The sequence below is a fragment of the Capricornis sumatraensis genome, chromosome 4, assembly GCF_032405125.1.
Source record: "Capricornis sumatraensis isolate serow.1 chromosome 4, serow.2, whole genome shotgun sequence".
Lineage (NCBI taxonomy): Eukaryota > Metazoa > Chordata > Mammalia > Artiodactyla > Bovidae > Capricornis > Capricornis sumatraensis.
The window spans coordinates 26,096,169-26,112,827 of NC_091072.1; the positions used below are offsets into that span (position 1 = coordinate 26,096,169).

A 16,659-nucleotide genomic window follows, 5' to 3' on the forward strand; every position below is an offset into this window, starting at 1 on the left:
CTCCATTGTATATTCTTGGCTCCTTTGAGGAAAATTAATTAATTATACGGGTGTGGGTTTATTTCTGAGCCCACGATTTTAACCCAGTGCTGGCTTTTCTGAGGACAGCTAGACAGCTTTCCTAACAGTACAAAAATAGATGTCACTGTCTCTACAAACAGAGGCCAGAGAATTCTATGCAGTTCCAAATGGCCGCCAAGTCTAGCTTCAGGCTCTAGGATGACTAATTCTAGCAGCCCTTGCCTGAAGCAGTGATCCAGTGAATCCTCTTTGATGTTAACAACTTCCTCCTATGACACTGTAGTCACTGAGAGGAAGTGTGTGTGTAACAGGGAGCAGGAGCTGAGCAAGAAAATGGGACACAGGATTCTTCAGTGTCTTAAGATCTACAAAGACCTTGCCTTTTCTTTTTAGCTCAACATGGTATCCACAATACTTAGCAGACCACCCATGTTGGATGTGCTCCCAAGTATATTTAACAACCTTATTTGAGGGATTATTGTGAACTCTGTGCAACTTTCCAAGTTTTTAGCACAGTCAAGATGATAAACATATCTGCTGTCCGTCAAAGTTTCCTGAGGCCTCTTGGGAATCCTTCCATCTAGCCTCTGCCCCACTTCACCTCACCTCCAGGCAACCACTGATTTGCTGACACTATTGATTAGCTTGCATTTTCTAGAAACTCATATAAATACAACTATACTGTATCTAAGTTTGTCTGGCTTTCTTCACTCAGGGTATTAGAGATTCATGTTGTTGTTCAGTTGCTCAGTTGTGTCCAACTCTTTGCAACCCCATGGACTGCAGCACACCAGGCTTCCCTGTCCTTTACTAATCTGCAGCTTGCTCAAACTCCTGTCCATTGAGTTGGTGATGCCATCCAACTATCTCATCTTTTGTTGGCCCCTTCTCCTCCTGCCCTCAATCTTTCCCAGCATCAGGGTGTTTTCCAAAGAGTTGGCTCTGTGCATCAGGTGGCCAAAGTATCGGAGCTTCAGCTTCAGCATCAGTCCTTCCAGTGAATATTCAGGACTGATTTCCTTTAGAATTGACAGGTTTGATGTCTGCACGTGACTACTGGAAAAACGATAGCTTTGATTATACGGACCTTTGTCAGCAAAGTGATGTCTGTTTTTCAATACACTGTCTAGGTTTGACACAGCTTTTCTTCCAAGGAGTAAATGTCTTTTAATTTCATGGCTGCAGTCACCATCTGTGGTGATTTTGGAGCCCAAGAAAATATAGTTTGTCACTGTTTGATTTTTTTCACCATCTATTTGCCCATGAAGTGATGGGACTAGATGCCATAATCTGTAAGTTTTTTGAATGTTGAATTTTAAGCTACCCTTTTCACTCTCCTCTTTCACCTTCATCAGAAGGCTCTTTAGTTCCTCTTCACTTTCTGCCATTAAAGTGGTGCCATCTGCATGCATATCTGAGGTTATTGATACTGAGATTTGTGTAGCATGTATCAATAGTTCATACCTTTGAATTGCTGAATAATACATCGTATGGACAAACTGAAACCACTAGGTGGTGTTTAGGGGTGCTTCGAGGAGCTCTGGTTCTCCAGTGGAGTTTTCTTGTCTGTGCCCGGTCAAGCTGCGACTGTCATGGTGCAGTGGAAATGTGCAAAAAGGCAGTAACGTGCTAAAAATGGTAAATCATATCAGGTTCTAGTATAATGTAGCCTTTTCCTTATAGTTTTTAGTGTGCACAGAGGAGTTATTCTAAGCACCTACTGAGCTCACTGGGCAGGGACGTGGGTCTCATGCCGCGATTGTTTGTTTGGGGGCATGTCCTCTGCTTCTGTTGCATGGTTTTGTTGCTGAGCAAACAGGCTTTCTTGAGTGATCTGGAATTCAATGACTCAATAGGCAAAAGGATTGAATTAGGTAGTTGGTGTTTCCAAAATGACTTAATTTACGAAACGATAATTATAGCACCTTGAATACATCACTAAGTGTTGAATTTGTTGACTTACAATGTGAAGTGAGTTGGTCACAAGCTGTTTATTCTGTGTAGGTGGAAAATACTGTTTTGGAACATCAGCCAGGAGTCCTAATTCTTGATTTCTTCCCACCCTTTCAGATGTTTCAGGTTTAGAGGTCTTCTGTTGGTCTTCCTTCTCCCTTTTTCAGTTGCTCCAACACAGCACCTGTTATCAGTACTCATAGTGGACCCTCGCCAAGTTGGGGAGTTGTAGGCCACCTGACCCCATCTCCCGAGGGATATCTTTGCAGGATGTGCTAGGGATTCTCTGAAAATGAATCTGGTAATAGAAATAGAGGAACTGTATTCTCACCCTTACAAATATGTTCACAGATGTCATTTAACTACAATTACTGTTAGCGTGTCTCAGGAAGAGCAATTCTCCCCACTGCTGGTGGAAGTGCATAAAGATTCAGACGTTCTGGAAGGGACTTCAGTAGTGTCATACAAAATAAGTGTGCACCTAAACACATCTTTATCTGTTACCTGCTTTATAGGCTTTCATTCCAAGTATGTTCACTATAGCATTACTTACAATTGCAAAGCCATGAAAATGAACTAAATGTCCACAGATTGTATTTTAGAATCCTACAAAGAATTTTAAAATATGATGAAAACGGACACGGAAAGAAATTCATGCTGCTAAAGGAACAACAAAAATGAGCATAGGCCATAGACATAGCAGTTTGTGTGAGGGGTTACCTCCTGGGAGAGAAGCAGAATTGAAAAGAGTGAAATAAAGAGATTTTTGGTTTTTTTGTTTCACTGAAGAAACGTTTTTACCAAAAGGAATAAATTACTATATTGTTTGTATATTTAGAAAAATAGTAAGATACGTAACCCAATGGCTTCTTGTATAGAAGCCATCAAGTAGTTCAGCGGTGTAACTGAAAAAAGTAGGTCTGACAGAAACTTAATGTAGTATCTGCACACAGAAAACTCTTTTTATTTTACTATATCTGGGTTCAGTTCAGTTCAGTTGCTCAGGCGTATCTGACTCTTTGCGACCCCATGAATCACAGCACGCCAGGCCTCCCTGTCCATCACCAACTCCCAGAGTTCACTCAAATTCACGTCCATCGAGTCGGTGATGCCATCCAGCCATCTCATCCTCTGTCGTCCCCTTCTCCTCCTGCCCCCAATCCCTCCCAGCATCAGGGTCTTTTCCAATGAGTCAACTCTTCACATGAGGTGGCCAAAGTATTGGAGTTTCAGCTTTAGCATCATTCCTTCCAGTGAATACCCGGGACTGATCTTTAGAATGGACTGGTTGGATCTCCTTGCAGTCCAAGGGACTCAAGAGTCTTCTCCAACACCCCAGTTCAAAAGCATCAATTCTTCGGCGTTCAGCTTTCTTCACAGTCCAACTCTCACATCCATACATGACCACAGGAAAAACCATAGCCTTGACTAGACGGACCTTTGTTGGCAAAGTAATGTCTCTGCTTTTGAATATGCTGTCTAGGTTGGTCATAACTTTCCTTCCAAGGAGTAAGTGTCTTTTAATTTCATGGCTGCAGTCACCATCTGCAGTGATTTTGGAGCCCTCCAAAATAAAGTCTGACACTTGTTTCCACTGTTTGCCCATCTATTTGCAATGAAGTGATGGGACCAGATGCTATGATCTTCGTTTTCTGAATGTTGAGATTTAAGCCAACTTTTTCACTCTCCTCTTTCACTTTCATCAAGAGGCTTTTTAGTTCGTCTTCACTTTCTGCCATAACGGTGGTGTCATCTGCATATCTGAGGTGATTGATATTTCTCCCAGCAATCTTGATTCCAGCTTGTGCTTCATTCAGCCCAGTGTTTCTCATGATGCACTCTGCATATAAGTTAAATAAGCAGGGTGACAATATACAGCCTTGACGTACTCCTCTTCCTATTTGTAACCAGTCTGTTGTTCCATGTCCAGTTCTAACTTGCTTCCTGACCTGCATACAGATTTCTCAAGAGGCAGGTCAGGTGGTCTGGTATTCTCATCTCTTTCAGAATCTTCCACAGTTTACTGTGATCCACACAGTCAAAGGCTTTGGCATAGTCAATAAAGCAGAAATAGATGTTTTTCTGGAACTCTCTTGCTTTTTCGAGGATCCAGCAGATGTTAGCAATTTGATCTCTGGTTCCTCTGCCTTTCCTAAATTCAGCTTGAACATCTGGAAGTTCACGGTTCACGTATTGCTGAAGCCTGGCTTGGAGAGTTTTGAGCATTAATTCACTAGCGTGCGAGATGAGTGCAACTGTGCAATAGTTTGAGCATTCTTTGGCATTGCCTTTCTGTGGGATTGGAATGAAAACTGACCTTTTCCAGTCCTGTGGCCAGTGCTGAGTTTTCCAAAGTTGCTGGCATATTGAGTGCAGCACTTTCACAGTATCATCTTTCAGGATTTGAAATAGCTTACCTGGAATGCCATCACCTCCGCTAGCTTTGTTCATAGTGATGCTTTCTAAGGCCCACTTGACTTCACATTCCAGGATGTCTGGCTCTAGGTGAGTGATCACACCATTGTGATTATCTGGGTCGTGAAGATCTTTTTTGTACAGTTCTGTGTATTCTTGCCACCTCTTCTTAATATCTTCTGCTTCTATTAGGTCCATACCATTTCTGTCCTTGATCGAGCCCATCTTTGCATGAAATGTTCCCTCGGTATCTCTAATTTTCTTGAAGAGATCTCTAGTCTTTCCCATTCTGTTGTTTTCCTCTATTTCTTTGCATTGATCGCTGAGGAAGGCTTTCTTATCTCTTCTTGCTGTATTTTGGAACTCTGCATTCAGATGCTTGTTATCTTTCCTTTTCTCCGTTGCTTTTCGCCTCTCTTCTTTTCACAGCTATTTGTAAGGCCTCCCCAGACAGCCATTTTGCTTTTTTGCATTTCTTTTCCATGGGGATGGTCTTGACCCCTGTCTCCTGTACAATGTCACAAACCTCCGTCCATAGTTCATCAGGCACTCTGTCAGATCTAGTCCCTTAAATCTATTTCTCACTGCCACTGTATAATCATAAGGGATTTGATTTAGGTCATACCTGAATGGTCTAGTGGTCTTCCCTACTTTCTTCAATTTCAGTCTGAATTTGGAAATAAGGAGTTCATGATCTGAGCCACAGTCAGCTCCTAGTCTTGTTTTTGCTGGCTGTATAGAGCTGCTCCATCTTTGGCTGCAAAGAATATAATCAATCTGATTTTGGTGTTGAGCATCTGATGATGTCCATGTGTAGAGTCTTCTCTTGTGTTGTTGGAAGAGGGTGTTTTCTGTGACCAGTGCTTTCTCTTGGCAAAACTCTTATTACTTATTAACCTTTGCCCTGCTTCATTCCGCACTCCAAGGCCAAATTTGCCTGTTACTCCAGGTGTTTCTTGACTTCCTACTTTAGCATTCCAGTCCTCTATAATGAAAAGGACATCTTTTTTGGGTGCTAGTTCTAAAAGGTCTTGTAGGTCTTCATAGACCCGTTCGACTTGAGCTTCTTCAGCGTTACTGGTTGGGACATAGGCTTGGATTACCGTGGTATCGAATGGGTTGCCTTGGAAATGAACAGAGATCATTCTGTCGTTTTTGAGATTGCATCCAAGTACTGCATTTCAGACTCTTTTGTTGACCATTATGGCTACTCTATTTCTTCTAAGAGATTCCTTCCCACAGTAGTAGATATAATGGTCATCTGAGTTAAATTCACCCATTCCAGTCCATTTTAGTTCTCTGATTCTTAGAATGTCGATGTTCACTCTCCCCATCTCCTGTTTGACCACTTCCAATTTGCCTTGATTCATGGACCTGACTTTCCAGGTTCCTATGCAGTATTGCTCTTTACAGCATCGGACTTTTCTTCTATCACCAGTCACATCCACAAGTGGGTATTGTTTTTGCTTTGGCTCCATCCCTTCATTCTTTCTGGAGTTATTTCTCCACTGATATCCAGTAGCATATTGGGCACCTACTGACCCGGGGAGTTCCTCTTTCAGTATCCTATCATTTTGCCTTTTCATATTGTTCATGGGGTTCTCAAGGCAGGAATACTGACGTGGTTTGCCATTCCCTTCTCCAGTGGACCAAATTCTGTCTTATTTTATTAATTTTGTCTTATTTTATTAAGGTTATATCTGGGTTATATAACCTTATTAATAAAATTTTAAAATTACTATTAAATCTTGTGGCCATATCTAAAGCAGAACATGAAAAGAGAAAACATTCTCCCTAAATAAATTTGTTGTTAATGTCGGGATAAAAAATTGCACCTAGTTTTTTAAGCTGAACTCTTAAAATATTAACTCTTTAAAATCTGTTGTTCACAGTGCTACAAATTTTAAATGTGTTTAAGAGGGAAAAAGTAACTATAAATTAATGGAACTGTCTAAAATTATAAAAAATAGTTTAGTCAAATGTACACTTCTGTTTTCTGACTACCTTAGGAAAGCTGCAGTTGGTTTTAAATTTTATTTCATTGTATTTTACACAGAATAATACAACAAAGGATAATTTCTTTGGTTAAAATTATTATAAATCACCTGAAAATTTATTAGCTCTTCTGTTTTTAATGGCAAATTTATCACTAAGTAGCTGAGTTTAAAAAAAAAAAATTAAAAGCACTTCAACTGTTGAAATCTAGGATCTAGGTGGATAGTCTATCAATTCTATGATTTAAAAAAAGAAAAGGAAATAGCTATAATCTCTTCTAAATAACCACCTATAATTAAAAAAATCCTGGCATATTGAGAGCTTTAAGGAGATGGTAGAAAAATATATTCCATATCAGACTGCTTTGGCTATGGCAGATTTTCTACATGGAAATGATTTGAAAAATAGAAATTTTTACTGGTTTCCAAGATGACAGTCTTGTTCAGTACTTACTGATTTGTTATAGAGTCCCTTATTCTTTTGGTTATAAAACAGCCAAACCTCATTCCTTGGTCTGTGGTTGCCCTAAAAATGTGGCAAATATTAAAGATCTTCCATCGGGCCTTGATTTCTTCCTATTTTAAATACAGGGAAAGTAAGTGGCAGAGCGAAGACTAGAACCTGAGTCTCATAATGCCCAGGGGCACCCCTTCCCCTACATGACATAATCACTCACTGGCAATCAGAGCTATTGCCAACTCTCATAGGCAGTAGTTTCAATACTGAAACTATTACATATATAAGAAGAAGTCAGTATCCTTAAAGGCAAACAGCAGTGACAATTTTACTCATTCCATGTAGCAACTGTAAATTAACAGGAAAAAATATATAATCTATTTTCTGTAGTTCAGACAATAAACTTAATTTTGTACTGATAATGTCAGGGTGAGCCAGTGACTAAGTGTTAGTTACACAATGAAATACTTATTCTCAGTAACTGAAATGAAGAGTGTTACTTACTCCATTTGGTGATATGGTCTGCTGTAGCTTGAGTACATGAAAAACAGAAACTGTTATGAGCATCAAGGTCATTGATCCTGCAAGTAATGAGGTTGCACTTAACCCACAAACACCTGGGCATACATGGTCTTGGACTTGACTTGTTAGAATTCCTCTCTCTCATCACTAATACTTTGAAATAATGCTGTCAACCCCATTTCATATCTTATCTATATGTGGGAGCTGGAATTATTTAGCCCAGTGGGCTACTGTAGGGCATAACTTGAATTAACTATGTTTTCCTGAGATTTGATATAGTGCTGATATTGAACTTAGGAGTTACATGTTTTCAAAACATATTTACCGCCTATGTGTAAGATATACATGTTATCCAGGTGTTATCTGTGTATAACTATTTGCAACTGACAGGCTGTTTGGAGGCATCTGAGCTACTGCCATAATTGCTTTTAACAATGCACGTTAATTTGCTTCTTGCAAATTGAGTGTCATCATTATTTTGAACTATTTATTAAGAAAATGTTTGATTAGATTCATCCACTTATGTGTGTGAATAAAGAAAACTACAACAGTTCTGACATCTCCAGCAGCACCTGGATATCAACTGCTCCCTAACTGCCTGCTAACGTGAGATGCAGTTTAAGTGTGGATTCATAAAGCTAGAAGAAACCTTGGGGGAAAATTGGGTTTAAACCCTCACCTGACAGGGCAGGTCAGAGGGGGCAGAAAGGCGTGGTGGCTTGCCCCAGGCCGCACCACTGGGTGATCCAGAGCCAGAGCCAGGCCTCCGGGTTTCCATCCAGAGCTCTGTGATGCTGCTTTCCCGTTTTCTCAGGTCGTGGCACACAGAGAAAATGACATTGTCTTAAGACACGCTGAGGTAAACTGCAGGGGACATGGGACTTCATGAAAAATTCATGACAGTTTCTATTTAAAAAATTATGAAATGTGTAAATTACAGAGGATCTTTAAAAATCAAATCCTGTTTTTAACACACAACCTCTTGTAATTCTTGTTGCTTCATCACTGCAGTGTGGTGGAAGCACCTCCTGTGTTGGGGGAAGCTGCCTTTGGACACCTACACGCTAAGTTGATAACCACTGAATTACATTGAGTCATGTAAGACTGTGATCACTTAGTCATAAGTTCAGTAACCCACTTACATAACCCTATAATGTTAAATATACTCAGCTTGGATTTCTCCATAGCTGCCACCCTCAAACCGACACGTACATATACACTGAATCAGTGTACATGACTGCTGACTGATACTTCTTCCAGGGACTACTGAATGTCATGAAGACAGCTGACATTATACAGAAATGAAGTGGCTACAGTCTTGCCCAGCTTGCATACATTTCAAAATTGATTATGAAAATATGAAAGGTTAACAAGTTCTATTAGCACTTATAAATAGATTGATTTCTGTAAAACATTTTTAGGAATTTACATTTAAAAATATACATACTGAGCACAAGGACAAACAAAAAATGTATTCAATGATGCTTACGAAGAGTTAAGTAACTGTTCATCTCCTATTTTCCATTTGTCTTTGACCTGCTTATTTACTGTTGATTCACAGAACCTGGGACTGTTTTTGAAATTTAATAACTTTCTGGGGTTAGCTGGAGGCTAATTATGAGAAAGGAAACACCTCAATTCTGAGTATAAAAGGCTGCCTTGCATACTGGCTACTTCAAGAACCCCAAAAGGTACTACTTGTGCATGCTAACTAAGTCTCTTCGGTTGTGTCTGACTCTTTGTGACCCTATGGACCATAACCTGCCAGGCTCCTCTGTCCATGGGATTCTCCAGGCAGGAATACTGGAATGGGTTGCCATGCCCTCCTTCAGGGGACCTCCCCAACCCAGTGATTGAACCCGCATCTCAATGTCTCCTGCATTGGCAGGTGGGTTCTTTACTACTAGTGCCACCTTCTATTCAGAATCAAGGTGATGTCCATGAAGAGAAACGTACAGCTGAATGCCTGTCTCATGCCCATCCCATCAAAGTTAGTGAAATACACAGCTGTCACAGCAAAGACAATGGTGTATTGACTTTAATAGTAGTTAGAGCCAGGAGGAAAAGACAAAAACATACCACAAATACGCAGATAAAAGTGAAAAACTAAGTAATAGGGGCTGTTTAACTGACTCAGATAGAGGTACAGGGTTCAGTGCTCCTGAGAATCTTGGCTTTATTCCATGGAGGGTCCCACTACAGTTTTAGTTGCCTATCCCCGCCCCCAAATGTCAGACCAAAATGAATCACAGTAAACTCTGGATGACTGCTGTACTTCACTGAAAGAAGTTATCTGTTACATAGCAATCACCTACATTATGACAAAAACAGCCTGTGAACTATAAACATACTCAGCAGGACAAGCTCACACCTCAAAGAGAAACTGCCCTGAGTCTCTGGAAGGAGATCAGACACCACTCCACCCAGCCCCACGTGAGCTCCCGTCCCGACGTCATAGAGGGTGCATCCTGTAGGCCAGGTGTGTGCTCACCATCCTATGCAGGGGTCTGGGCAGTCCCGCAGGTACGTCTCAAATTGACCTTTGGTAACATCTATCAAGCCTGTGTATACCGTCAGCTGAAAGAAAAGTCAACTTTTACTTTAAGGATGTTTTCAGTTCTAAGATGACCCTACTTGTATTAGCATTTTTTATGGAACTGGTTATGAAGTTTTTTAACATTAAATTTGTTGTTGCCCAGTTGCTGAGTTGTGTCTGAAATGTTTGTGACCCCATGGACTGCAGCACGCCAGGCTTCCCATAGTGGATTATGTGTGTGTGTGTAAAGACACAAAACAAAAGGTCCACATAATAAGTCAATAATAATGAAAACAACTGACTTCAATAGAACCATTACCATGTCTTAAACAGGTGTGGCAGAGAATGTTCAGTTCTTTACAAGGTCTTAATTCTGTGCTGTATACTGCTTCACAAACAATGCTTTAAGGCTCACTTAACGCTCCTCAATGCATACTCTGCAAAGACCAGTGGTGTACTGTGGAGAATAAAGAGTGTAGCTTTGGCTTTCCTTATCCTGGAAGCATTTCTCAAGCAGTGAGGGAAACTATACAGACATGCAGGTTAGAAGGTACACACCCAACTCACACAAGAATCTGTAAGTAACCCAACTGTGAACTCAAGCAAAGATGGCGTGGGCAAAATGAGACGTTGGGGTCAGTGGGCAGAGGGAAAGCTTCCCTCAGGAGCCAGGTTCTCACGGAGGCACACTGATCTTAGGGTTCAGCAAAAGAAGGCAAGGAACAAATGGGAAAAATTAGAGGAATCAGAAACACGCAAGAGGGGGGCTATTAGCAAACTGGATGATCAGAAGACTTTCGCATATTTTAGCTAAAGAGTAGGGGAAAGGCTATAATAACGTTTAAGAAAAAAATCTAATCCACTAAGAAAGCTGTCTGAAAATAGACTTCAGACTTCCTTTTGTCTAGCATTAGGTGTTGCAGCATACAGCATTCAACTCCTCATGGATGGAGAAGTCACTAATAACATGCTAAATTCAATCCAAATGCCATGTAAGTAAAGCTGGAAATAGTTCTCTGACCAAACTGGAGATCAAGCTGCAGTGACCAACTTCTTTGTCACACCCCAAGAGTTACAGTTTTGGTCACACAAAAACATTTTAAAAAGTAGCCTTAAGCTGAACATGACTTGGAATTCTAGCTCTGACTGATCCAAGACAAAGGGGAAAGATAAAACATGGGATCAAATTCTTTTCTTAAGATCAAAAGAATATATATACACACACACATATGTACATATATTAAAAAAAAGATACCTTGTTGAGGACAGGTTTTGTTGACAAGACATCATATATGGTTGCAAATGAGATATTCTAAAACACAAAAATATTTACTTTTAGTACATTAAATGCAGATGTTGGCAGCTTTATCCACACAAATGGGTCATTAAACCAAGATATTCTTCAATCAGCCTCCCCTAACCCCCATAAAAGAATTTCCCTCGGGTCACTGTTCAGGTGATGATTCTAATATAGCATGCTTGCTTTCTTTCTCTCCCTCCCCTCTTGAATTCCTGACATTCAACTCCACAGAGTGGTGTCCACCATTAACAAGGGAAAAGTACAGCGAAATTTTGCTTTTTATGTTAAAAACTCAGTGGAAACTGTCCAGAGACAATGACTGTTAGGAGGTTTATAAATTCTTTAAAGGGCAATGAAAAATGTTAGAATGGAGATTATCTTTAGTAGTCACCGTTTCTCTCTATGACACTGGGAATGTACCTCTTGGGTTGTCCGGTTCAGACACATCTTGGCAGGTGTTCTGCGATCATCAAGGAAGAAGGGATTTTTCCATCGGTCATAATTTGTTTGTACCACATACCATCTACCCTGCTTGGGGTCGAGTCTAGATACAAAGAGAGATTTCTCTTAGGCTTCACACCTTAAACCCACGCATGTGTCTGTCTCTGCCTTAGTTTCTGTTTTGCTTGAGCAAATATACTTACTCATATACATCCAGAGACTGTTTTCTGTCTCGTGTAATCACACAACCCTCCCCAGACTGGTTGCCTCCCACGATAAAGTATGCTGGGGCCAATATCTTGGTGTTGGTCAATATATTCTTGGCTTCTTCATAACTATAAAGAAACATTTAGAACAAAGGAAACACTTTTAGTTAACCTGAAATGGAAACTTTTAGCTGTGGAAACTAAGGGAAGACATCTGAGGAACATGTTTTTCTAAAAAGAATAGTGAACAATGGCTCAGGGAGAAACAGTCCCTTGTTCCTCACAGTGAAGCTCCTCACAGTGAAACAGTGAGATCTAGTCCCTCGCTCCTCACAGTAAAACAGATCTGAAATGTTCCCTCAAACGTGAAGGACAAATGAAACGATCATCTACCCTTACAGTCTATATACCTTTCACTCAACAACAGAACTAGGGAAAATAATATAAATTATTTTATTACTTGAAAATCAGAGCTATCAAAAATGGAAATGGATTTTCAATGTATGGGTGGGGGATTGTTTGCCTACCAAGAAAACTTCACAGATGCCCTTCACAGATACACTATCCCTAGCACGTTTTAAATAAGTAATTTTCTTGCTGTAAACACACACACACAAAAACATGCAGAATTCCATGTTAGTGTCAAAGGTTCACCTAAGAAATTCTGAAATAGTTTCTCAACGGAAGATACAGCTCAGTAGTATTTTAATATTAGTCATTTAAAAGAAACTACTTTAAAAGGTTCATGTACCATGATGCAAAGATGGTTTCAACATCCACGAACTAATCAATTTCATACACCCATTAAACAATGAAGGACAGATGAATGGATGAAGAAGTTGTGGTACATATATACAATGGAATATTATTCAGCCATAAAAAAGAATGAATTTGAGTCAGTTATAGTGAAGTGGATGAACCTAGAGCCTGTTATACAGAGTGAAGTAGGTCAGAAAGAGAAAAACAAATTACACATATATGTGGAATCTAGAAAGATGGCACTGATGAACCCATCTGCAGGGAGGGAAGGGAGAGACAGACACCGAGAATGAACCTGTGGACACAGTGAGGGAATGAGAAAGTGAGACAGATGCAGAAACAGCATCAACATGTACACACTACCACCTGTAAAGTAGAAGCTGGTGAGAAGCTTCAGTATAACAGCGAGCCCAGTGTGGTGCTCTATGATAACTTAGGTTGGGGGAGGAGAGGGAGGTTCAAGAGGGAGATGATATATGTATAATTAAGGCTGAACTGCATTGTCATATGGCAGAAAACAACACACTATAAAGCAATTCCAATTAAAGAATTAAAAAAATGAAAGATAAAATATGATCTTAACAGATGCATTTGACAAAATTCAACATCTCAAAAAAGTGTGTGCAGAGGGGACACACCTTAACATAATTAAAGGCCATATAAGAGAAGCCCACTGTTAACATACTCAATAGTGAAAATTAAAAGTTTTTCCTCTAAGATTAGGAACAAGACAAACTTGTCCACTCTCACCAATTTTATTCAATATAGTATTGGCAGTATTAGCCAGAATAATAAGGCAAGAAAAAGAAATAAAAGGTATCCAAATCAGAAAGGAAGAAGTGAAATTGTCACTATTTGCAGATGACATAATACTATAATAAAGACTCTCCATGAAAAAAAAAATTTTAGGAATAATAAATTCAGTAAAGTTTCAGGACATGAAATCAGTATACAACTATCAGTTGTGGTTCCATACACTAGTAACATCATTAAGAGAAATTAAGAAAATAGTCCCATTTACAATCACATCCAAAAGAATAAAATACATGGGAATAAATTTAACCAAAGAGGTGAAAGACACTGAAAACTATAAGACACTGATGAAAGAAGAAGACACAAACAAACAAAGATATTCCATGGTCATGGATTGGAAGAATCAATATTAAAATGTCCATACTATCCCAAAAAATCTATACAGATTCACTGCAACCTCTATTAAATTCTAAAGGCGTTTTTCACAGAAATAGAACAAACAATCCTAAAATCTGTATGGAATAACAAAGGCCATGAATAGCCAAAGCAATCTTGAAAAAAGAAGAACATCTGTATTTCAAACCGTATTACAAAGCTACAGTAATCAAAACCATGCTGCTGGCATAAAAACACGTTGATCAGTGAAAGAGAATAAACAGCCCATAATTTATGAAAAAGGAACCAAGAATACACACTGGGGAAGAACAATCTCTTCAAAAGATGCTGTTTGGGAAACTGAACAGCTACATGCAAAAGGATGAAACCAAACCACTACCTCACACCATACACAAAAATCAAAATGCATTAGAGATTTAAACCTAAGACCTGAAATCGTAAAACACTTAAAGAAAAACAGGTAATACGCTCCTTGACACGACTTGGCCATAAGTTTTAGATCTGACACTGAGACAAAGGTAACAAAGACAAAAATAAACAAATCGGACAATGTCAAACTGAAAAACTTCTAAACAACAAATAAAACCTTCAACAAAATGAAAAGTCAACCTACTGAACTGGATAAAATATCTGTAAATCATAGATCTGATAAGGATTTAACATCCAAAATACATATAGAACTGATACAACTCAATAGCAAAAACCAGACAATCTGATTAAAAAGTGGACAGAGGGTCTGAACAGACATTTTTCCAAAGATGAGATACACGTGGCTAACAGGTGCATGAGAAGGTGGGAAATGCAAACCAAAGCAAGGATAAGGACCATCTCACACCTGTCAGACTGGCTATTATCAAAAAGACAAGAGATAAGTATTGGCCAAGATGTGGAGAAAAGGGAACCCTGGGGCATTTGGTGGAATGTAAATTGGTGCGGTCACTACGGAACCACCAGTATGAAGGTTCCTCAAAAAACTAAAATCACCACACGACCCAGCAATCCCACTTCTAAGTAATGATCTGAGGACATGAAAACACTAACTCAAAAAGATATTCGCACTCCCACATTAACTGCAGCATCATTTACAACAGGCCAAGTTATGGAAACAACCTAAGGAAGGATGAATGGATAAAGAAAATGCAGTATATATACAATAGAATATTATTTAACCATAAAAAAGCATGAAATCTTGCCATTTGTGACAACATGGAGGGGCCTTGAGAGCATTTTGCTAAATTAAATAAATAAGACAAATACCATGTGATCACACGTAGAATCTACAAACAAAAAATAAAAAAATTCACAGGTACAGAGAACAAACTGGTGGCTGACAGAGGTGGGGGCAGGGTGGTGAGAGGTGGGTAAAATGGGTGAAGGGGGTCGAAAGGTACAAAATTCCAGTTATAAAATAAGTCTTGTGGATGTCATGTACATCATAGTGACTATAGTTAATAGTACTATACTGAATATTTGAAAGTTTCATAGTAAAGAAATCTTAAAATTTCTCATCACAAGGGAAAAAAATCATAACTGTGTGGTGACAGATGTTAACTAGACTTATTGTGATCATTAGGTCATATATACAAATACCGAAACATTTTGTAGTACGCTTCTTATACTAATATGTCAATTATACCTCAAGGAAAAATTTAAAAAATAAAAAATCTGATAATAAAGCAACCAAACAGATTACCTTGTGCTATTTTCTAGAACTGATCTAATGATAAACCCTATCCACTGGGCATCTTTCTTTCCCAAAATCCACTCCATGACACCTAGAAGAGATAAAACACACACAGTGTCACAGGACCTAGAAGAGATTAAACTATTAATCAGAAAGCACAGCCTAGCTGTTCTTAAAACAGCTATGAAATTCTCGTTCCATTTAAGAGCTCTCTACTTACCCATAAAACCACCATCTATACTGAAGCGGTCATTGAGCGTAACACTGAACAGTCCCTGGAAAGAAAGCAAAGCAGTGTGGTCAGAAACCTCCACCAGCCTGTATAAGGCCCTCTCACTGTGCTCTTCTGTATACTGTTATATCAGGGCCTAGACTGGGGACTTTGGGGTGTGGGGGGGCGAGGAAACAAAATCAAGGCATGATACTACTTTTAGAAGTTCAAAGCATTTTTCACATCCAGTGTGTGAGATAAGTAGATGGATGTTATTGGCCACACTTTTCCAACAAGGAAATTCAAGTGCAAGGACTTAATGACTAACTTGCCTGAGGGCCAGAGCCATGGCCAGATTCCAGGGTTTACACTCACAGCCCTAGAGACCCACCATGGGCTTTATCTCCAGAAAAGGCTCAGAAATCTTCACTTCCTCCTACTCGTCTCTACCTTATGAGCTAAAGGTAACAAGAAGTACGATGGGACGAACTGGGGCTTCATATTCTTTTCAGGTTTTCATTTCCTTAGACTCCATCATTCACACAGAATTGAAGTCGCTCGGTCGTGTCCGACTCTTTGGAACCCGTGGACTGTAGCCTACCAGGTTCCACCATCCATGGGGTTTTCCAGGCAAGGATACTGGAGTGGGTTGCCACTTCCTTCTCCAGGAGATCTTCCCGACCCAGGGATTGAACCCGGGTCTCCCACATGGTAGGCATTGTAGGCAGACGCTTTACCATCTGAGCCACCTGAGAAGATCAGCATTCATACAGAGCTACCTGTAAAATCTGGTAACAACAGATTCCTTACTGGTTTGAATCCTGTTAACATGCCCACGTAGCCAGCAAAGGTTGTTGCCTTGAAGACAGTTTTATTGTTCCTTTGGAAGTCCAAATTCACTGTTAAAGGTTTTAGTTCCTCAGTTATGACCCAAGTATCATTATTTATATTCCACCTACAAAAGACAAATTTCAGTGACATTTAATAGCAGTGACAATAAGGATGAGTATG

General features: G+C 39.6%; 1 protein-coding gene across 2 annotated transcripts in view; it reads right to left on the minus strand.

The window, feature by feature from the left end:
• Positions 1–9,348: 9,348 nt before the first annotated feature.
• Positions 9,349–16,659, minus strand: part of ASAH1 (N-acylsphingosine amidohydrolase 1) — a 28,754-nt gene continuing 21,443 nt past the window's right edge. Inside the window, exons 8-14 of one of the 2 annotated variants that reach the window (XM_068970349.1) lie at positions 16,459–16,603; positions 15,658–15,712; positions 15,447–15,528; positions 11,843–11,974; positions 11,619–11,742; positions 11,154–11,210; positions 9,349–9,939 (exon numbers count right to left, since the gene is read on the minus strand). In XM_068970349.1, coding sequence (XP_068826450.1) covers positions 9,850–9,939; positions 11,154–11,210; positions 11,619–11,742; positions 11,843–11,974; positions 15,447–15,528; positions 15,658–15,712; positions 16,459–16,603 — 685 coding nt within the window. In that variant the 3' untranslated portion in view covers positions 9,349–9,849. The remainder of the gene's footprint in view (positions 9,940–11,153; positions 11,211–11,618; positions 11,743–11,842; positions 11,975–15,446; positions 15,529–15,657; positions 15,713–16,458; positions 16,604–16,659) is intronic. The other variant, XM_068970350.1, reaches the window with a different exon arrangement.